The following is a 22,477-nucleotide window of genomic DNA, read 5'->3' as shown; positions in this document are numbered from 1 at the left end:
TGTTATTGACCCTAGTAACAGATGGATGATGTAGAGTAGAAGAAACGGTTAATGGTGGTAATTAGACCAGGAAACTTGCTGGATGGGTATTTGATGGATGTAAGTCACAGAGAATGATGGCAGAAGTAGAGGTGGGGAGGGAAGGGAGGCTGTGTACTAGGAGCTGAGGTGTTCATGCATGAGAGGAAGTGATTGGAGGGTGTTGGTGAGTAACAAGGGAAAGGGGGAGGAAAGTTTAACAGAATGACAAATAGTGGTTTGGTAGGAGAGAGGGGCGGGGGAAGAGAAATGGTCTGTTAATGACAAAGGGGAGCAAAGCCGCCTCTCATCTCCAAACTCTTGAATTGAGGTTTGGTTGAGAAAAATCAGCCTCTGCTAGAGAGAGCTGCAGAGAATGTCAGGTCACTGGGGATAGCCAGGGCTCATTCATCGAGGCAGGAAATGGACAGATTTGAGTGTTGGATGAGTTAAATTTCAGATGTCCTCGGGGAAGAGTTTAGTAGGCATTTGCATCTGAGAATTTGGAGCTGAGTGATCATTGTGTTGTAGATAGTCAGGTAAGGGTCTGGTAAGACTAGCCAGGGAAAGCATGGAAGGGTGGGAAAAGGAATGACCACAGAATCTTGGGAGATACCAATTTTAAAGGAATAAACTGAGGAAGAAGAACCCAAATACAAACATAAATCGAAGTAGCCAAAGGGGTAGAATGAAAGGAAGAGAAAATGACTTATAAATTCTAAAGGAGGACATATTTTCAAGAAGGGAATGGTCCAAAATATTTATTTAGTCATCTCATAGCATTATTTAAATGTGTATTCATAATGTCTCCCAGAAAGATTACAAGCTCTCTAAGGGAAGAGTGTATTATATATATATATATATATATATATATATATATATATATATATATATATATATATATATATATATATATATTTAAATCCTCACCCGAGAATATTTTTACATTGATTTTTAGAGAGAGAGTGGAAAAGAGGGAAAGACAGAAATATCAATGTGAGAGAAACACATCGATTGGTTGCCTCCTGCATGAGTCTTGACCAGGGCCTCCGGGGAAGAGCTTGCAACAGAGGTACATGCCCTTGACCAGAATCGAACCTGGGACCCTTTGGTCCACAGGCTGACACTCTATCCACTGAGCCAAACCGGCTAGGGCTATTTTTTGACAGTACAATAATGCACTAGAGCAGAAAGGCAGATGTGCAGCTCCTGTCAGTAATTTCTCAGTCCTGTACCATAGGGGACATTGATGATTGGTTATAGAACCTTCTCCCATGAGTCTGAGAATTAGCCTTGGAAGGAATTAGCCTTAAACTGGGCTCTAGGCAACCACTATCAGTCCATCAAAGTAGGCATGTGAGATAGTCATTTTGACATTCCTGTCCTCTAGAGTTACTGAAAACTCATATATTTTGATTATCTTTTTATCTTAATTTTTAAAATAGTAATACAGCCCTAGCCGGCTTGGCTCAATGGATAGAGTGTCAGCCTGCGGACTGAAGGGTCCCAGGGTCGATTCCTGCCAAGGGCACATGCCCGGGTTGCGGGCTCGAACCCCAGTAGGGGGTGTGCAGGAGGCAGCCGATCAATGATTCTCTCTCATCATTGATGTTTCTATCTCTCTCTCCTTCTCTCTTCCTCCCTGAAATCAATAAAGAAATATATTTTAAAAAATAAATAAAATACAATTTTTAGCCTATCATTTTAAATTTCCTTGATCACTTATTGAAAGGTAATATAAAATACCTAATCTCAAAAAAACAGGTAATGCTACCCACTGCTAATCAAGTACCAGAATGGCTCCCAACCACTAATTTTCCTTCTCTGACTACCTACCTCCTTCCTTACCGGCCTTTCAGACAGGGACTTACCTCTGTCCTCTGGGTAAGAAGCACTGCCGTTTCTTGGTAGCCAAAGATTGGAATTTGTCCAGTAAAAAGATAACTAACAGTTCAGGATAGAGGTCTCTTTCTCCCCAATCTTATACCACCTTTATTTTTTTAATTTTTTATTATACTATAATGTATTCTCTGTAGAATGCGTAGGTTTTATTCAGTTCAGTGGTTTTTAACAGTTATATGTAACCACTATTCTAAACAAGATGTAGAACATTTCCATTATTCCTGATTTCCATCTTTCTGAATTGAAATTTCTTGCCATCTCTAGGATTTTCCATCCATCACATTAGCATTATGTTATTGTGGTTTCTTTTAGCTTTTGTATCCGTTTCTTCCTTGCAGGAGACTGAAGAGCCAGTTGTAGAGTGTCGGGAGTGTGAATCTGAAATTTCCCCTTCAAAGACTGGGGGCTCCTCAGGGGACCTGGGGGATATCAGCTCCTTTTCCTCCAAGGCGTCCAGCTTACTCCGCACATCAAGTGGGACGAGTCTCTCAGCCATTCACAGCAGTGGCAGCTCAGGGCGAGGAGCCGGACCACTCAAAGGGAAAACCGGCGGGACAGAACCCGCAGATTTTGCCTTGCCCAGCTCCCGAGGAGGCCCAGGAAAACCGAGGTGCAGACAGGGTCCCCAGAGAGAGAGCCACAGCAGGGGCAGGGTTGCTGACATTTTAAATATCACAGAAAAAGGGGAGTAATGGGAAAACCCCCATCCTCTATCTAGGATAAATTGACGCCTTTTCTCCTCTTGTGTTCCTGTCCTATTTGGGGTTGGCCTGGGAGGTAGACTTCCTTAGAAAAGGTGGAAAACCAGGTGATGGGACTTGGACAATGCTGGCATGTGCTGGCGTATGCTCCTGCCACCCCCATTTCCTGCAGCCTACAAGTGTTTTGATTGGGAGCACAGAAAGTTTGGGGTAGTGGCCCAACTTGACACATCCCCTCGCTTTTTGTTACCCTCGGCAGAGGTCCAGAGCCTGGAGTAGCAGAGAAGGCAGGGCAGAGACACGGTGCTATTTTTGAGGGCAGCAGTAGGAAGCTTTGTCAGGGGAATAGACTTGCGTAGAGGAGCGTGTCCTTTACTTGTTATCCACATTCCCACTCCCCAGCGGACACTTTGGTGGTGGGTGTGGACCAGCTTCCTGCTGCCCTGGAGGCCCAGCACATGCTGGCCGGGCATGTAGTCTGAGGGCCAAGGGGAGACTTTGGGGAGAGGATTCAGTAGCAGGTGCTATCAGACTAACCTGTCTTCATTCTCTAGTCCTAGAAAAGGGGTCAGTCAGACAGGGGCGCCAGTGTGTGAGGAGGATGGTGATGCAGGCCTTGGCATCAGACAGGGAGGGAAGGCTCCAGTCACGCCTCGTGGGCGCGGGCGAAGGGGCCGCCCGCCTTCTCGGACCACTGGAACCAGGTACCCGGGTAGTGTGAGACATACTTAGTCTATGACTTGTTTAGAAAAAAAGGGCGAAGAGAGAAGAGAGGGGATTAGAGAGTATGTGGGGTGTCAGGAGGGAGAAGAGGGACCCACACTGACTGGGGAGTGGGCAGGGATCAGAGTGAGGCCGCTGAGAGAGCAGGCTTATGCCTGTGATGGGGTTATCGAAGAATGGGCTGAGGAGACCCATGGACAAAGGAGTGGGAAGATTGCTAGATACGTATTCTCTCTTCTTATTCTCACTGCCTTCTCCTATCTCTTATTTCTTATTAGAGAAACAGCTGTGCCTGGCCCATTGGGCATAGAGGACATTTCACCCAGCATGTCGCCAGATGATAAGTCCTTCACCCGTATCACGCCCCGAGTGCCAGACTCCACCAAACGCGTAGACACGGGCGCTGGTGCTTCGCGTCGAAGTGACTCTCCGGAGATTCCTTTCCAGGCTGCTGCTGGTCCTTCCGATGGCTTAGATGCTTCCTCTCCCGGCAATAGCTTTGTAGGGCTCCGTGTTGTTGCCAAGTGGTCATCCAATGGCTATTTTTACTCTGGGAAAATCACACAGGATGTCGGAGCTGGGAAGTATAAGTTGCTCTTTGATGATGGGTACGAGTGTGATGTGTTGGGCAAAGACATTCTGCTGTGTGACCCCATCCCGTTGGATACGGAAGTGACAGCCCTCTCGGAGGATGAGTATTTCAGTGCAGGTAATAAAAGAAGCATCTGTAGAGATTACTGCTCTGGGGCAGTCCTCTCCTGTCAGAAATTCTGTTCTTGCAGCACTGGTTAATTGCACCATTGGCTGTTTTGTTGGTCTCTGTTGCTTATTTTTGAATAAACTTGTTATTTTTGGAATAATTCTGTATCTACAGAAAATTTGCAAAGTACAGGGTGGGTACTGATAGTGGAGTTCCCATATATTTCTCACCCACTTTCTCAACTTTCTCTTAAGTTAGCATTTGTCAAAACTAAGAGCCAACCTTGGCTTATTACTATTAACTAAATTCCAGACTTCATTTGGATTTTGCCAGCTTTTCCGTGTCCCTCTCTGTTTGAGGGTCCAGTCCAGGGTGACCACCACATTGCATTGGGTCCTCATGTGCCCTTCGGTCGCCTCAGCTGTGACAGTATCGGAATCTTTTCTTGGTTTTTATGACTTTGACAGTTTTGAGGAGTTCTGGTCAGGTATTTTGTAGACTATTTGGGTTTGGGTTTGTCTTATGTTTTTTCCTGATTAGATTGGAGTTAGGGTTTTTTAAAAGAATGCTGCAGAGGTGAAGTTCCCTTTTCATCACATCACTTGGGGGAGGTGGGTGCGTGGACACCCACCGGCTGTTAATGGTGCCTTAACCTTCAGCACTGGGATAAGGTGGTATTTGCAGGTTTCTCCGCCGTGAAGTTAGTGCTTTTCCCTTTCCATTCTCTGTTCTTTCACCAGTGACTTTTAAACTTACTGCCTGCCCTGCTGGGAACCTAGTGGGTGAGTGTGGCAAATACATTGAGATACCTTTGCTGAAGAAGTAGTTTTTAGTGCCTGCACACCCACCACTGGGTTTCTGGTTTGGACAATGTGCCTTTTTATTTTCAAGTGGCCAGTCCCTGTACTGGTGATAGTGAGAGATTTATATTTGTTATGAGTTTCATGTGCCAGTTCTTTGAATATATTACCTCTTTTCTGTGAACTGAGTTGGAGATACATGTTGTATGGAGTTTGTCATTTGAAATCCTCTCTGGGGATTTTTTGGGAACATGAATTAGGATATAACAGGCAAAAATGCCTCCCGATTGAAATCTCTCCAGACTCTTGTGGTTTGCACTCCTGAGTAGTTGCTGTTTGCCCCTTTACTTCAGTGTGAAATGGGCCACTTCACCGTCGAGTTCTAGCTAACACTTAGCTCTGGTGGCCTCAGTTTGTAGCAGGGGGTTGAGGTCTTTTTGACCTGTGACCTATAGTTTGTGTCAGGTGCATTCATTCTTCTTTCAGGTGTAAAACCACTCTGGGAGCCCACATTTGGCCCTCGTAAGACAGAGACACTTCTGTGTCCGAGCGGATTATGGCATCAAGGGGGGGGGGACCCTGTGTCCCACTATGGAGGCTGTCCATGTCAGCACTGGGCTGCTTCTGGGTCTAGCCCCTCATTAGCCTGAGGTAGATGGTTGGCCGTGGGCTTCTTTTTGCTTTTGAGGGATCTTTGTGATTTATGTGGTGAGCGAGATCTAAGCCAGGAGATGCACAGGCAGGAGAAAGAGTGATTCTGTGGCGCACAGAACGAGAGAGCCAAGGCCCGTTTTCTCCTCTGTCGTTTGCCTTGGTGGCTTAGGTTCTGGGTTTCTTTTAGTCATTCATTCAAGCATAGCTAACGAAGAGAACAAATGGATCTTTCTGTTGGTGGGAGTGAAAAACTGTTTATATTAATGCCCTAGTTTTATATGTGTGTTATGTGTGTGTGTGTATAAGTTACTTATTGCTTGATAGAGGGGAAGGAGCATTATCTTTTTCATAGGATTGGAAATGGATCTTGCCAAAGATTACACACTTAGTGGTAGCAGAATTGGGCCTAGGTGCAGGTCCCCTCAATTCTACCCCCATTTCCTTTAAACCCCACATTGTGTTTTTCTAACTAACCTAAAGGCCTTACCTTTAAGTTCTGAATCAGAGCAAGAGCAGGAAAGTGGATAATAGGGAAGTAAGATTAGGCAGGATTTATTTTTTTCCTTTGTTCTATCTTTATTTTGATTTTGCTACACAGACATAAACACACAGACACATGCTCTCTCTTAGAATGATGTCATCTTTCACCTATAGCTTAACTTAAGAATTATTACTCAGCCTTGAAAGAAGCCAAGGATTAGTAGGCTATAATGGGATAATTAAGAAACCACATGCCATTTCATTTCAAGAACCATTGAACCACCTACAACCCATGAAGGTGGGCTTTAGGAAGATTTATTTATTTATTTATCCTCCCCTGAGGACATGCTTTTCCATTAGAGAGAGAGAGGAAGGGAGAGGGAGAGGGAGAGAAACATTAATGTGAGAGAGAAACATCGATCTGTTGTCTCCTGTATGTGCCCTGACCGGGAGCTGAACCCACCACCCTTTGGTGCACGGGATGACACTCCAACTAAATGAGCTCACTCACCAGGGCTAGGAAGCTTATTTCATAACTAAAGGGTTCCTTCTGCTGAGAGACTTTCCATGTCCCGATGTCAGGGTCCTAGCTCCATGTATCCTAAGTGGTGGGGTTTGAGATCGACAACTGGGGTTTTGTTAAAGCGTAACTTCAGCCCACTGTTGGATCACCTGATTCCCGTACTTAGCCTGTTCTGCAAAGCAGAGCCTTTGTGAGTGGGTGCTGGCAGCCTAAAACGACAGCAAGCTTCTTTGTGTTTTCTTCACCCAGGCGTGGTGAAAGGGCACAGGAAGGAGTCCGGAGAGCTGTACTACAGCATCGAGAAGGAAGGCCAGAGGAAGTGGTACAAGCGAATGGCCGTCATCCTGTCCTTGGAGCAAGGAAACAGGCTGCGAGAGCAGTATGGCCTCGGCCCTTACGAGGCAGTGACGCCCCTCACCAAGGCAGCCGATATCAGCTTAGGTGAGACGGTGCCTCTGGGCTCCTGTGGGGGAGGAGCGGCTTCTGGAGCATTCAGCAATCTCCCATAAGCCTTACTGTCCCCTGTGGTTTATGAGATGGCGAGGAGCCGTCATTTTCTGGAGCCACTGCTTGTCTTTATTTCCGTCCCAGGACCGAATGGCTCCCCAGTTCACACACACGTCAGTCACGGCAGAGATGGGAACAGGAAATATGGAGGCCTTGAACGGCCTCTGCCCTGTGGGAGGCTGGTGAAAGGTCACGGTGGTATCTAGGTCAGGCTCTGCCCATCTTCTTGGAGTTCAGGGCTTAGAGGGAAGCTGACCCACCTCTGGCTTATCCGTCACAGATAACCTGGTGGAAGGGAAACGGAAACGGCGCAGCAACGTCAGCTCCCCAGCCACCCACACTGCCTCCAGCAGCAGCAGCACCACCCCGCCCCGGAAGGTCACGGAAAGCCCGCGCGCCTCGGCCGGAGCGCTCTCCGGCAAAAGGAAGCTTCTCCCAGCTGAAGAGGAACGGTCCCCGGCCAAGAGAGGCCGGAAGTCTGCCACTGTGAAACCTGGTGAGGGCTCCCCTGCCTCCTCCCTCAGACCATGGCCCGGTGCTAGTCAGCTGCTGGAGAGAGGGGTTTGATAGGCGGCAGGTCTCCTCTGTCCTGGCTCCAGCGTTGGAGGCCCTCGCCAGCCCACAGGTGGCACTCGGACAGCTCTCTGCACCCCTCCCCATTTCCCAGCAGAGGGCAGTGCGGGTGGATAGAGACATTAGTTGACTTCTCCGTAGGTTCTAGGAGGGAAAGGAGAAACTGAGTTTTAAGCAGATTCAAAATAGGTGAAATCCCACCTGTTCAAAAAGGTGGAAATCAGTCCTCGATCTGATCTCTTCCTTTCCCAGCACCTTCTTCTGCCTCTGGAAACTGCTCCCTTCTCACCTCAGGGCCTGCATCTCCCCTCTCCCTACTGTCCCTCAGACAACCCCTTTCCGTCCTTCATGCTTCTTGTTATCAGAGTTCAACCCGCCTGTTGTTGGCTGAGTCTCTGCTGTGACGCAGCCGGCCCCTGTGGGCCGTGGCGGGGCAGAGGTCCGGGCCTCAGCGCCTGCCCGGAGGGAGCGCGGTCCAGCCGAGGAGGAAGTTATGGTTTCATTGTCCGGCGGCAGAGCTCCCCGTTTCCTGTGTATGTGAGGTGTGTCATCTCCGCATCTGTCCCGCACATCTGCTGAGCTTCAGGGCATGTGAAGCATGGACCTCAGTGCTTCATACATGTGACCTCATAGCTTCCCCAGGAGGGACAGAGCTAGAGCTCACCTTCCGGTTAAAGAATCTGAGGCACAGGAAAGTCTTCCAAGGTGATCCAGAATGCAAACGCAGGCCAACTGACTGTGAAGTCCAGGCTCATACATGCTGCGTCACCCTGTTCTCTTGCTGCTGGTTTTATTTTAGGGAGGCATGACCTGTCTGTCATCTTAGCCTCCTAGTGAGCCTACGACTCAGCTTCTCCAAGTCAGGTACTCCTTTTCTCCTCAAGGATTTTTGGGTGCACTCCGAGCATGGGTGTTCCGGGAGCCCTGGACTGGCTGGGTCACTTCCTCCCCCCAGGTGTTGGAAACTGGCACAGTTGAAGCAGGCTGTTTTGATGTGGCTCCATCAACGTGTAAAAAATACATTTACTACCTAGTATTCTATGCACCATTTTGGTTTATCTTTTGGGGACATTTCTCGGTAATAAAAAGTGGATGTCATCTATGAAAACAATGTATACAATGTCATGACTGTGTAAAATATATAAGGAAGTTTTGTTGTAGGTTGTTGGCCATAGGAATGAACGGTCTTTGGTGAAAAGTCCATCAGGACGTTGCCTACCCATCTGTCACGCCCTGGCCATGGTGTGTATCCATCCAGTAACTCCGCCTCTGTCTCCCCAGGAGCGGTGGGGGCAGGCGAGTTCGTGAGCCCCTGTGAGAGCGGAGACATGGGTGAGCCCTCCGCCCTGGACGAGCACAGAGGGCCTCTGCCGCTCAACAAGACCTTGTTCCTAGGCTACGCCTTTCTCCTCACCATGGCCACCACCAGCGACAAGCTGGCCAGTCGCTCCAAACTGCCCGATGGTCCTTCCGGAAGCAGCGAGGAGGAGGAAGGTAAGGCCCTAGGGAGACCTGGCGCTCTGCCACGTGCACGTCCTTCATTCCCACTCCCTGTATGTGCCTGGTGGTCGGGCCCCAGCCATCTGTAGCGCAGGCAGGACAACTGGCAACTGGGGTCTTGGTCAGGAAAAATGAATATAACCCTGATTCTTGGTTTATAGACTATTTTCACAAAATCCTTCTTAGTAAGTGGTTTCTCAAAACAATCCCTGTTAGGCCGATGGGAGATAGATCTTTTCATCTGTTTTACAGATGAGGAAACACGCTTGGAGGTTCAATAACTGCTTTCCGTCCACGATAATGGTAGATTGGGACTAGAACCCAGGGTTCATTTTACCGACTACAGTCATCCCGGACAGGTTTCTGAATCCCCGTCTGTGTTCTAGGGGCAACTGCCAGAGAAAACCCACATGGGGGGGTGGGGGTTCATTCTCTTGAGGTCTGTGTGAGACGGACTATGGGGTGCCCAGGGCCCCGGGGGATTTCAGAGAAACTGCTTCTAGGCCTTTCAACTCCTCTACCTCTCTTCAACCTTAAACTAAATCTATACATTGTATTTCTGTGTTGTCTGTTACTTAGGGTTTGAGTGAAGGCTTCAGTGGGGAGAGGTAGAGTTATTTCAGCTGTCTGTGTGTGATCTAGGAGAGGAAATGGACAGATACAAATGTAAATACACTTAGTAAAAGTAATTGGCGGCAGTATCCAAATGTAGCTGTGAAAGCTAAGGGTCCAAGTGGAATGATGTTTTCTACAAGGTTCACGTTCTGGCTAATGCTGAGTCTTACAAAAGGGAATCGTTAGGGAACCTGGTGACCGTGAGAGAGCACCGCGCAGGTGTGCGATGGCCGGCCTTTCAGGTGTGTGGATGCCTCTTTCCTAACCAACCAACCTGGCTCTTGGCAACTGCAGCCACGTGGGGCTCTGCACGGGGACATGGGAAGGGTGGTCAGGAAGTTGCAGTTCAGGTTTATGCTCCCTGGAAGGTGCTTAAACAGAGTGTCAGTGTAGAGGCTATAGGGTGTGGAGTTTCAAGGTTAAGTGTACAACAGGCCTCGTCTCTCAGACAGAAGTCAGGTAGGTACAATGGGAGATAAGGTGTGTGAGGACTTTCCTAGCCAAGAAGGTGGTTTTACTTTGATTGTAAGTATTTGGGAGTCCCTTGAGGATTCTGGGAAGAGGTTTGTCATGGCATCAAAAGTGTTTGTGGTCTTGCTTTATTTTGCTTTCACAATATTACTGGATTCTAGTCTTTATTCTCCAACACACTCCTCAACCCTTCCCTGGACCAGGACTTCACAAGGCAGTTTTGTAGATGTTTTATTTGTTGGTATATCATGGTCAAGAAAGCTAGTTTTGGTATGAATTGCAGACTGTCCAATTCCTTAAAAACCTGTGAGCCTGTGTGAGATCTTATAAACTCGACCCATAAAAATTCCTTCTATTCTCCCTTGCTGGTACAGCAAATGTTTTTAATCCCACCCTGTAATCATGAGTGAGGAGAGGTAGGCCTTGTGTAAATGAGGAGGAATTTGGACAGTGTTTTAGAGAGATCTCATGGAAATTGTGGTCATGGTGAAAATGTCTGCTTTATGTTGCTCTTTCATCCTTGGACATTCCCCCAACTGTACCAAAATCCTTGATCTTTTTGGCATAACACAATTGTTTAGAGGTTCCTCAATCTCAAGAAGCCTAGAGACACTTGCACTAAAACAACCCTCTGTAGTTTTCAAGAAACTATGTGGTATGTTTTGCAGATAAATGGGAATCTCTTTGATGCCAGGAGCTCAGTAAAACATTTGAATTTAACTTGAGACATTTATTAAATATTTAAGAACATTGAACCCTGTCTTAGTAGGTGGCATACCATTGGGGACCCATCAGCCACAGGGAGTGACTCTGGAGTTGGTTTTTTTTAGTATCTTTATCCTTGATTTAAACAAGGGGATTAAAAACCTATTCATTTTAGCATCTGGTTGGATAGGGTCACTTAAATCCAAACGAATTCAGAAACAGAAAAATGGACTGCCTAGACCTAGGTAATATTTGATCACACAAATGCAAGGAAATACAAGTGGTAATTAAATAGGTCAAGGCTAGAAACAGTGCTGGATTAAGCAGACATAAGACATAAGTCTTGAGAAAAGTAAAGGACCTCAGCAGGGACTCAGCACTGGAGTGGTTGGCACTGAAAACTGTGACAGGCTATATTCAGATGGGGCAAAGGATACAGTGACAAAACGGAGAAGTACTCCTTTTAGAACTTCCAGTTTGTTTTCATTTTGAGAAAAATGTGGAGAATGCTGAATCAAGAAAAGAGCAATAAAAGTGAATAGGCTGGCCAATCAGACCTACTCAAGGTGTAGAGGCCTGAGTTTGGGGCAGTAACATTGCCTGGGGAGCTCCAGCAGGCAGGGCAGGCACCGGAGGGGGAGCCATCGCTGCAGGGGTCTGCTGGGGAAGGGGAACGGTCTGGCATTGAACTTTTATGCATTTGGTTGGGTTTTTCATTTGTGATAAGTATGTTGGCACTTAATTTCACAGAACCCCTAATTAACTAAAATCTCTAATGTCTTGCTTTTTTTCTTTTTTTTTTTTAATGTGTTATTTATATATGAGAGGAGCAGATGACAAGAAAACAAGCTCAAATTAGATATTTGGTCAAAAGAAGCGATTTCTAATTGCCTAGGGTCATTACAGCTTCAGCCTCATCTCTCATAACTCCTTCTTCACCCTCAAGACTGTAGAGCAGTCATTGATGTTCAGTGTCCTGAGGTACTTCAAGATCATCAAAGGTAGATAGTTTTCAATAAAAAGGTTGAACAGGATTTTCAGCTAATCTTCACTTAATCTGTTAAATTTTAAAAACCCTACTTTGAGCATTCTGGTTTATCAGTGTTTTAGTGTACAAGGGGTAAAAAAGCAGCTGAAGGGAGAATTTGAAGGCTTTGTTATAAAAAGTGCTAAATAGCTATTCTCCACAAAAGGCAGAATTAGAGACAGTGGGCTTAGTTTGAGGGAGAGACATAGGGTAGACATGAGGAAGAGCTTCCTGATGGTAAAGGTTCCTCACACTGGAATATATCACTATGGGAAGTGATTGCTTCCATCCCCCATGAACAGTCTGATGAGTCAGTTTTAGTGCAGAAATGCTTGATGTTTGTAGGCCTGGGACCTACCTCCGTTCTCATCTTCCCTGCCCCTCCCGTTGTCCTTTTGGCAGCACTTTATGGGCCTCAAGACAGATCTCTTTCTGAGCCATGGGGAAGCCCTTGAGCCGTCTTTGGGATCTAGTGTTCTGGACATAGCTGGGGAGGGAGAGGGGGCAGGGAGAAGCAGGCATAAAGAAGCAAAGAAGAAACCAACTACTAGTAATTGTTATCTTGGTTGTCTTTTTTTTTTAATATAGAATTTTTAGAAATTCCTCCTTTCAACAAGCAGTACACAGAATCCCAGCTTCGAGCAGGAGCTGGCTACATTCTCGAAGACTTCAATGAAGCTCAGGTGAGGAGTTTCTTTGTGAAGCTTCCCAGGGCGCAGTGATGGAGAGCCCACCCGCTGTACTGAGAAGAGGCCCAAGAGGGACAGTAGCCAGAGATTTCAGGAACTGGGAAACGGCCAAAAGGTTGTTGTATAAAATAGAATTTTTACTGTGTACAAGGAAGAGAAGTTAGAGTCTTGGGTTAATCTGCTGGGACAAAGCAGGTTAAAATTTGTGTTTAACAGAAATCCGTTACCATGTTTGATTCTTTGCCTAAAATGCTGTATACCTGGAGTTTGGTTGTCCCTTCAGGATTTAGGCCCCCAGAAAGCTGCAGGTGAGGCAAGGAGAGCCACGTGGGCCTTTCAGTGAGGAGAGACCCTGGGCAGGACAGGCTCAATCATAATTTGGATTCTTGAACAACATGGGGTGCAGGGGGCTGACCTTCCACACAGTGGAAAACCTACGTGTAACCAGTCGAGTCCTCCCCCTGGATTCCCAACAGCAGAGCTGACCTTTGAGCACAGACTTGAACTGCGGGGGTCAATTGAACAAATCTGTACGTGGACCCGTGCCACTCAAACCCTTGTTGTTCAAGGGCAGCTGTATCTGGGTGTTTGCATCTGTTCTCCGTGACATGGACTGTTGGGGGGCTTTGCACAGACATCACCAGACCCATCAGTTCTGCTCCTTTTCTTCCAGTGTAACACGGCTTACCAGTGTCTCCTAATTGCGGATCAGCATTGTCGAACCCGGAAGTACTTCCTGTGCCTTGCCAGTGGGATTCCTTGTGTGTCTCATGTCTGGGTCCATGACAGTTGCCATGCCAACCAGCTACAGAATTACCGCAATTATCTGCTGCCAGCTGGGTACAGCCTTGAGGAGCAGAGAATTCTGGATTGGTGAGTAAGAGCCCACCTAGAATGGTGGAAAGGAAGACAGCATCTTTGGGAGGACAAGAATCTAGAGAGAAAATATTTCTAGAAACTGGAATGTTTCTAGAAATGATCACACGATAAATTACAGACTTTGAATAGGTTTGAGATTACTTAAGCAGTTCACCTAGTTTACTTCCTTAGGGTATAGTGGTTAGGGACCTTTTGAAAATGTGTGAGCATTTCCATGTCAGTTCAATATTCTCAACCTATAAGGTTAGGGGACTAAGTTTTAAGTAAGGCATTTAAAAATGTAGGCTTAGGTCATAGCTGGTTTGGCTCAGTGGATAGAGCATTGGCCTGCAGACTGAAGGGTCCTGGGTTTGATTCTGGTCAAGGGCACATGCCCGGGTTGCAGGCTCATTCCCCAGTTAGGGGGCGTGCAGGAGGCAGCCGATTAATGACTTCGTTTCATCATTGATGTTTCTGTCTCTCCTCCCTTCCTTTCTGAAATCAATAAAATTAAAAAAAAAAAAAAAAAAGAAGAAGAAGAAGTAGGCTTAGGAGCATGGTTTGGCTTATTCTTGGGCCCAGGACAACCATGGAAACGGAAGGGGTGGATTAGAAGACCACAATCCCAGAGAATACACATCGTTCACAGAAAGAGGGAAGGAGTGTGGTGCCCAGATGCAGGGGTTTCCAAAGCATCCAGATGTACCTCAGTCCCTTCGTAGAAGGGCTGTTGTTGATACTATCTATCATGCGAAGGTTCCTTCCAATTCCAAGGTGCTGTGTCTCTGCCTCCTTCATAGGCAACCCCGAGAAAACCCTTTCCAGAATCTGAAGGTCCTCCTGGTGTCAGACCAACAGCAGAACTTCCTGGAGCTCTGGTCTGAGATCCTCATGACCGGGGGAGCAGCCTCTGTGAAGCAGCACCATTCAAGTGCCCACAACAAAGGTACCTGGAAAGAACGTGTGTGTGGCTATTGCTCCAAGGATATCCTTAGACCCATAGCAGTTAAGTCTTGTGGTCTGTCTCAGTCCTGATGCTAGAAACACGGAAAGGGTTAATCTAAGAGAAGAAAAGTACCACCTTCAAGGCGTGAGCCAGCATGAGTGAAGCACTGGGCTGTTTGTGCTTCGGTTGGTGTCCAGTGGTGCATTTGCTAAACATTTCTAGAAGGTCCGCATTTGGGGATAACTTTTCACTTTTGGTTGTGATCAGTAGCACGCTGTTTGACATAAAGGGTTTTAGCTTGGGCAGAGTGGGATGTCCTGGCTAGAAGGCACATCTGGCTTTTTAATGGAGGGTTAAATCGAGTCTCCTTTCCTTGTCCACCTTCCCCTGCTTCCTGCAGATATTGCTTTAGGGGTGTTTGACGTGGTGGTGACGGACCCCTCGTGCCCGGCCTCGGTGCTGAAGTGTGCTGAAGCATTGCAGCTGCCGGTGGTGTCGCAGGAGTGGGTGATCCAGTGCCTCATTGTTGGGGAGAGAATTGGATTCAAGCAGCATCCAAAATACCAACACGATTATGTTTCTCACTAAGGATACTTGGTCTTATCGGTTTTATTCCTTGCTGTTGTGGAGACTGTGTTTTAACAAGGTTTTAAATGTGTCTTGTGTGTAATTGGACTCTTTGCATGGATCTTGTATATAGTTTTATTTGCTGGACTTTTATGATAAAATAAATGTTGAATCTCTTTGGTTGTAGTAACTGGGATTTCTTCATCCACTTCTTTGAGCTTAATCTCAGAAGAAGCAGTAAGACAAACAGTACCTTCTCTGTGGCTTTCAATAGGCTTGTTCACTGTAGGAGGGCGGCCAGGCAAGGAGAATAACAAGGAGTGACTTTTAAAGTTTTCTGTGGCCTCACTGTCAAAAGGTAATCCTGGGATGTCTAAAATTCAATATATCTAAAAAAATAAATTTTACAGTAGGCCCAGGTTAATAGCTGTGCCAAAAGTTGAGTGAAATTCAGCATAGTCTGAGTTTCCTGGCAATTAAAAAAAAAACCTGTTTTCATAGAGTTGAAATCACTAAACTGACTTGTGGGTACTGTGTTCTCAGAGCTAAAAGGCAAAAGGACCCGTTGCTGTGAATGAGCAGTGACTTTCTACAGGGATAAACACGAGAAACAGTGATGGCACCTGGAAACACTACCGGTACTAGTCACAGGCACTAAATTTCATTACTATCGTCTCAGATGCTGGAAGTTGTTCCTTCCCTGCCTGTAGCATCATCCCTGTTGATATCTTTGATCTGTAAAATGGGTCAAAAATATTTTTTCTGCCAAATAGTAAACATTTTAGGTTTTGTGGGCCATTTTGTGTTTCACAGCTACTCACCTTTGCCATGATGGCATGAAAGCAACCACAGACGATGGGTAAATGAATGAAGAGTGGCTGTGTAACAATAAAGCTTTATTTATAAAAACAGGCGCAGGCGATGTTGGCTAGCCCCTGCTCCAGGGGCAGCAGTGGAAGAGGCCATCTTTAGCCGATAACTGCAGGGAATAAGGGTGGTAGAGTTTGTGGTAGATGAAGATATGAGGACCACACTGAGTGGCTACAAACTGAAGCCAGAATACTGCATTCTTTTTTGGTTTAAAGGAAATTATTAGATGAATATTTATTTTCATTCACACTGATATAAATATTAGTGATTACCAGTGATGGTTGGGCTCCTAAAATGGGATAATTCTAATTTTCAGTATGTGAAATCTAACCATTTGACCTCATTTTTTTTAAAGGAACTTTTTCTTTGTTAAACAATACTTTAAATACATTGTCAATAGCTAGATTTGTCCTTTTACCAGTATGAAATAATTGGAAGTTATTGGTAAAATTCTTGAGATTCACAGTATTGAAAATCCTTAAGGATGGAACATTCTCAATATCAATTTCTGAAGGAGGAAAAAGGATCTGTGGGGGAGGGGAAGCCTAGCTTACCTGGTGCCTTCCTTGCTCAGTGGTAACATCCAGCAGTTGACCTATTTATAAATATAATTTCTTTTTCACACTGGCCACAAAATATTTCACTTTCTCATCTGTGATTACTTACTGCTTGTATTTCTTGCAGCTTGAACAGTACCTAGGCACATAGTAGGTGCTCAGTAAATGAACTTATCTGACAAATGTCCTCAATGGAATGGATCTTGCATGGTCAGCAGAGAGTTGATGCCACATGTCCTCCTTTGTGGGCAAGGGCAGACCCTTCCACATGGGAACAAGGGAAGGATCTGTACTCATGAATGTTCAGTAATCGCTTCTAGGGCGAAAGGTAGAGCCATCTCAGTAGTTTGCAGATACTTGGCGAGTGGCTAGAGAATGGGATATTGGTTTTGAGTCTTCTGTTAAAGGCGGAACGCAATGGGGATAGATTTGTTATTTTAGTTTGTGAACTAGAAATGTTACATCCCGAAACTAGAAAAAAAGGAGAAAAAACAAACAAATAAAAACACCTCATCAAACATGCTTTGCTAAGATTTTCTTCACAGAAATATGAATCAGGGCAACTTGTGATCTAGATAATGTCATCTTAAAACTCAAAGTTTCTCTGACTCCTGCTAAAATTGCTTAGGAAAATATGTTTGACATTTCAGAGAAAGGAGAATAAAGTGCTTTTTAAAATGGGACAGACCTGAGTGAGGCCAACAACCACTGCATCTCAGTATGAGATTGAAGAAGTTTAGAGTTAACAAGGCAATTCTCTGCTTGCAGACATGGAAGCTGCACAGCTAGTTAATGTCAGAACTGGGAACTGAACCCATGCTGCTTCCCAGCCTGGCGATACACAACCTAGCCAAGAACTTAAAACCATCTCAGCCTAGGAGTGTAGTCATTTACTATGATGATGGCTTTCACTGGGAAATACCCAATAAAATTATTAAAGATGATCAGACACAGCCCTCTATCTCTCTGAGCCTTAGTTTCCTTGTTTATAAAATGAAGATATATGGATTAGAATCAGGGGTGGGGAGCCTTTTTTCTGCCAAGGGCCATTTGGATATTTGTATTATTTGCAAGCCATACAAAATTATCAGCTTAAAAATTAGCCTGCTATATTTGGCCAAACATTTATCTCACCTCTAATGCCTTGGTAGGGCCAGACCCAATGACCGTGTGGGCCTTATACGGCCCACGGGCCAGACGTCCCTATCCCAGGTTAGGTAATGGCTAAAGCCTGCTTCCAGCTTTGGAATTCTACAACTTGTTTTATAAAAGCCACATACATAGTCCACTGAGTTCCCCAGGGGTTGTTCCTACCTGCCCAGAGTTCCACCAGCCTGGGTGTAATATTTGTTATAATCTAGTCGTAACAGTAGTTGAGCCAAATCCGAGTTGATCTGATGGTTACGGACACTGGAGAGAATCTTGAATAGGAGTGAAGACTGGCGGCTAAAGCCCTGCAGAGAGAAGGACTCAGGTTGCCATTCCTCTGGACTCACCACCTGTCCATGTGGAGAGGGGACGGGCTGTTCCTTGGAAAAAGCCTTGCTCAGAATTCTCCAGCACCACCTGGCCTTCCCACACCCCCCCCTCTCTTAGCTCCTGAAATGACTTCTTAGTACTGAGTCCACAGAACGCAGGACTTCCTGTGGAAGTCCTCTCATTCTCAGTGGGAATTGAGTAGCCAGCTTCACATGTTGTGTCGTGTCCCGGGCTGGGGAGAGCCTGTGCGTTTTTGTTACGGGAGATGAGTATAATCTCAGTGAGATAGAGGGTCAGTTTAGGAAGTAAGGAGCCTGGCTAGGAGAGTGAGAGCAAAGCCGATGCATATTGGTGGACTGAATACACTCTCCAGGGCTGAACTGTTTTTGAATGCTGAGGCAGCACAAAATTATCTGCTTCAAAATCCACCAGTAACGCTTTAAATTTGTATATTTGTATCTTGTTGTTTATTTCTGTGTGTGTATGGGGAAATGCTTTATTGCCTCGGAGGGAAAGACATGGTTCCCCATTGGCAAAGCCATCTCCATCCTTTGGACGGGGCTGCCCACTTCCACTGGCCAGGCCACTCACCTTCACCAGGATGCGTAGCTGGGCGGCCCCACGTTCGTCCAGTGGGCCCAGGTTCTGACTGACCAGCGAGCAGAAGCTGTGGCAGAGATCTAGAATTTCATTCAGGCAGTGAAACACCTACACAGGAAACAAGGTTGGCATTAGGAAGAAGGAGATCTGTGACATTAAAAATCTTGGAAAATCTAAGAACTAACTTATTCTCATGCTCCCATATCTGACCTTAGGAGTGAGAATGTCGTTTGCAAGTCCTGCCAACTCCTCCAAACGCAACACGTGTAAAACAAACCCCTTCCTGGCAGAGACGCTCTTGTCCTCTTAGTCGCCCTGCACAAAGCCTCCCGCTAGCCGGTTAAACCTCCCGCTAGCCGGTTAAACTAGCCGGCTAAACCCACCGGCACTTCACGGACCGCTGCGCGCTCCTGCCTGGAGCTGTGCTTTCAGTGTTGCTCCCTGTGCTGCGACACTCCTAATACCAGGCCCCTCAGTGCAGCGCTTCCTTCCCACGGGAGCCTTTAGTGACCCCCAGTTCTCTCCTCTATCTTATCTGTACTGTTCAGTTCGTGTTTGTTCAGCCCACCTGTTGTTACTGCTCTGTGTGTGTGTCCTGTTTCTCCAACTAGATTGTGAGCTCCTTAAGGGCAGAGCCATGACTTATACCTCTGTATCCCCAGTGCCTTGCATACAGTAAGCACTCAATAAATATTTAGTGATGACTACCTGCTCTGAGATTCTGCTTTTCCCCGAGGATGCACTCATGCCATACAAAGACAGTATTCCTGTCACAGTGGCTCTTGGTGGCTTTCCATTCACAGAACCCTTTGGAGTGGTATTTATATGCCTCGCTCTCCCTTAGTGCGCAAAAGCAAGCCCCAAACCAGAAGAATGTGCAGTGCTTGTGCTGTGGCTCAGCGGGAGTGACACTTAGCTCACGTCAGAGATAAAGGGTGACCTTACAGGATAACCTACAAAGGGTCATTTCAATCTTTTTTTTTTTTTTTTTCTTATCCTGGAATTAGAATCAGCTTGTGAGCTTTAAAAAAATATTTGTACTGCCTGTCCGGCGTGGCTCAGTGGTTGAGCATCGACCTATGAACCAGGAGATCACACTTTGATTCCCAGTCAGGGCACATGCCCTGGTTGTGGACTCAGTCTTTGGGGGAGAGTGGGGGGGAGAGGGGCGTGCAGGAAGCAGCCCATCAATGATTCTCATCATTGATGTTTCTCTCTCTCTCTCTCCCTTCCTCTCTGAAATCAAGAAAAATGTATTTTAAAAATAAATACTGGTACCTGGGTCCCACTCCAGGGACTCTAATTTAAGTGCTCTGGGCCCTCATTTTTTCAAGCTCCCAGATGATTCCCATGTGGATCCAAAGTTGAGAATAACTTCCCTGAAGGAGACATACATACATACATATGTGTATGTACATACATACACACACATACATGGAGAGGGAGACACTCACTACTCCAGTTGACTGTGAAAACAACTTTCAAACACTGATCCTTCTCCAAAAGATTTCTAGCCTTGGCCCAGTGGCTCAGTTGGTTAGAGCATCGTCCTGACATACCAAGGTTGCAGGTTCAAGCCCTGGTCAAGGCACATACAAGAATCAGCCAGTGAATGCATAAATAAGTGGAACAACAAATCAGTGTTCACCTCTCTCTCTCCTTCTCCCCTCTCTCTAAAAAGTCAATACTAGAAAAGTAAATTCTATGTGCTTTTTGTTGGTCTTTCTGTGGTGTCAGAAAAGTTTTTTACATTTCTTGAAATTCTTCCTTCTGAGGGTTAAACCCATATTTTGTCATCTGTATATAGCTGCTCACCACATCCTATGATATATTTCAGAGATGCAAAGACATTTAAGTTCCCTTTTAACATTCCCTTTCGTTTTGCTTTATAAGTTGTTAAAAATGTTCAAAAATGGAGGGTAAACAATTACTTATTGATAGTTTCATATCCTGGCAACTCAAAGTGGCTAAGGAAACAGTCAAGCTAGAAGCAGTCTGAGAAAACTAATCAGTCCTACTTACAGGTTTCAACAAGATAAAGGACTGAGCCAGCAAATTGCTCAGGAAGTGGTCGTGAGCCAATCGGATGCTTTCAAAGTCTCGGGTAGAATTGATTTGATGAAGCAGCTGTGAGAACTGAGACTCCAGCACATCTACCTGGTAGACAGTTACACAAATAATTATAGCAGCTTGCATATTCTGCGCACTCAAGGACATTAAGATGCCTGACAGGAAGACACAGAAGTTCTTTGCCCCACTCATCGTTTTCCATCTAAGCCACTTTAAGGCTGACCAAAGACACCCTTAGAGACCTAGCCTTGTCGAAAGTTATTTGCCTAATTCTTCAGCCTCCAGTCTTGGCAGATTCCCCACCCGACCGCCTGCCCCAGCCCAATCCCCTCATGCCACATCCCCTCCACTGACTGACTTGGTTATGTCCTACAGGATTCCAGAAGTCACAGCAAACTAAAAATAAGGGCCAGGTCAACAATAAATACTGCACTGTTGATAAGGACCCTAACCCCTCTTTTCCCTTCATTTATTTTCACTTTCCTCAAAAACGCCCCCAAGAAACATGCCTATTGATAAAATCGTGAATTTTCTCAAACCCCAGTGTTTCACAAAACTCCTGCCAACATCCTGGACTTCTCTTTGTACCCCTTCCTTCTACTCCCCCGTCAGCACAGACCTGGAGGTAATACTGAAGATTATCCACCAGGAATGCCATGTGATTTCTCAGGCGCCACTTGACCGCGTCGGTCTGGTTGGATTTGAGGTGCTTGCGCTGCATCTGCAGGGCCCAGCAGTGCTGCAGTTCCGCTTGCACCCGGCGCACACTCAGTAAGTACTTGAAAACCACGTTGTACCTGGGGCAGGAACATCAGGCTATGCAGGATCAAAACTTCACCCCCCACCCCATCCACAATAGGCCCCAGCACTTTGTGCCACCCGCCCCTCCCCAAAAAGACAAGAAGGAAGTAAGAATGGCTAGAGATGGGGACAAATAAAATGATTTATTTGGACTGTAACATAGCCATGAAGTGAATCTCATCTGTACAACACAACAAAACGACTCCCAGTAATATCATTTTGAATAAAAAGGCAAATCTCAAAAGATTATATATAGTCTTATACCCTTTCTTATAGTGTTTAAAACAACTACATAGAAAAAAGTATATACTTTGGGGGATTATATATATATCTATCATATATATATATATATATATATATATATATATATATATATGTTATAAAACTAAACATATATATATGGTAGTAAACATGGAATTTAGGATAGTGGTCGCTTTGGGATGTGGGAGGCAAGAGGGCAGGACTGGGAAGGACCACATAGGTAGATGGAAATTACTGTCAGTGTTCTAGTTTTTGTGCTGGGAAGTGGTTTTATGATGTGCACGAATGTGTGTGTGTGAGCGTGTGTGTGTATGTGTGAGTGTGTGAGAGTGTGTGTGAGCGTGTGTGTATGAGTGTGTGTGAGCGTGTGTGAGTGTGTGTGTCAGAGTGTGTGTAAGAAGGAAGAAAAGAGGGTCTGTCAAGAACCCATAAGAATATGTTAGGAACCAAGGATTTTGGTTAATATGATTCTCTGTCCCTAAAGCCCAAAGAGAAGATAAAGTCGAGGGCTCCCCTCACTGAGACCCCCTGCAGCAAGCTCAGGGGCTAGCTGCCTAATGCTGAACCCTGTATGGAGAAGACACATGGGATGAGCAGCTGACTCCTGGTGGAACTGCGTGTATTTACCTATTCTAGGTGGGCATGCGGAAGACAATCCAATTACATTTGGTTTTTTAAAAAACTATTTCTTGTGGAACAACATATTAAAAATAGTTCACCTTGTTTGGATTCTGATTTGAGTAAACCCAACCATAGAAAACATTTTTTAGATAATTGGGGGAATTTCAATGTGGACTGGATATCAGACAATAAAGTATTTTATTGGGCATGATAATGGCATTGTGGTTGTGCTTACAAACATGTCTTTTAAATTGCATAA

General features: G+C 45.6%; 2 protein-coding genes across 3 annotated transcripts in view; one reads left to right on the top strand and one right to left on the bottom strand.

The window, feature by feature from the left end:
• Positions 1 to 15,145, top strand: part of TP53BP1 (tumor protein p53 binding protein 1) — a 90,429-nt gene extending 75,284 nt beyond the window's left edge. Inside the window, exons 19-28 of one of the 2 annotated variants that reach the window (XM_079769301.1) lie at positions 2,259 to 2,530; positions 3,176 to 3,325; positions 3,623 to 4,053; positions 6,751 to 6,942; positions 7,289 to 7,504; positions 8,863 to 9,075; positions 12,488 to 12,582; positions 13,262 to 13,461; positions 14,247 to 14,392; positions 14,793 to 15,145. In XM_079769301.1, coding sequence (XP_079625427.1) covers positions 2,259 to 2,530; positions 3,176 to 3,325; positions 3,623 to 4,053; positions 6,751 to 6,942; positions 7,289 to 7,504; positions 8,863 to 9,075; positions 12,488 to 12,582; positions 13,262 to 13,461; positions 14,247 to 14,392; positions 14,793 to 14,980 — 2,103 coding nt within the window. In that variant the 3' untranslated portion in view covers positions 14,981 to 15,145. The remainder of the gene's footprint in view (positions 1 to 2,258; positions 2,531 to 3,175; positions 3,326 to 3,622; positions 4,054 to 6,750; positions 6,943 to 7,288; positions 7,505 to 8,862; positions 9,076 to 12,487; positions 12,583 to 13,261; positions 13,462 to 14,246; positions 14,393 to 14,792) is intronic. The other variant, XM_079769302.1, reaches the window with a different exon arrangement.
• A 141-nt stretch (positions 15,146 to 15,286) lies between these two features.
• The window catches only part of TUBGCP4 (tubulin gamma complex component 4), a 49,811-nt gene continuing 42,620 nt past the window's right edge, over positions 15,287 to 22,477 (bottom strand). Inside the window, exons 14-18 of the mRNA XM_079769316.1 lie at positions 21,155 to 21,332; positions 20,488 to 20,622; positions 18,457 to 18,573; positions 17,701 to 17,840; positions 15,287 to 16,857 (exon numbers count right to left, since the gene is read on the bottom strand). Of these exons, the coding sequence (XP_079625442.1) occupies positions 16,845 to 16,857; positions 17,701 to 17,840; positions 18,457 to 18,573; positions 20,488 to 20,622; positions 21,155 to 21,332 (583 nt within the window). The 3' untranslated portion in view covers positions 15,287 to 16,844. The remainder of the gene's footprint in view (positions 16,858 to 17,700; positions 17,841 to 18,456; positions 18,574 to 20,487; positions 20,623 to 21,154; positions 21,333 to 22,477) is intronic.

The sequence above is a fragment of the Cnephaeus nilssonii genome, assembly GCF_951640355.1.
Source record: "Cnephaeus nilssonii genome assembly, chromosome: 4".
Classification (NCBI taxonomy): Eukaryota; Metazoa; Chordata; class Mammalia; order Chiroptera; family Vespertilionidae; genus Cnephaeus; species Cnephaeus nilssonii.
This window is presented reverse-complemented; position numbering and strand designations above follow the sequence as displayed.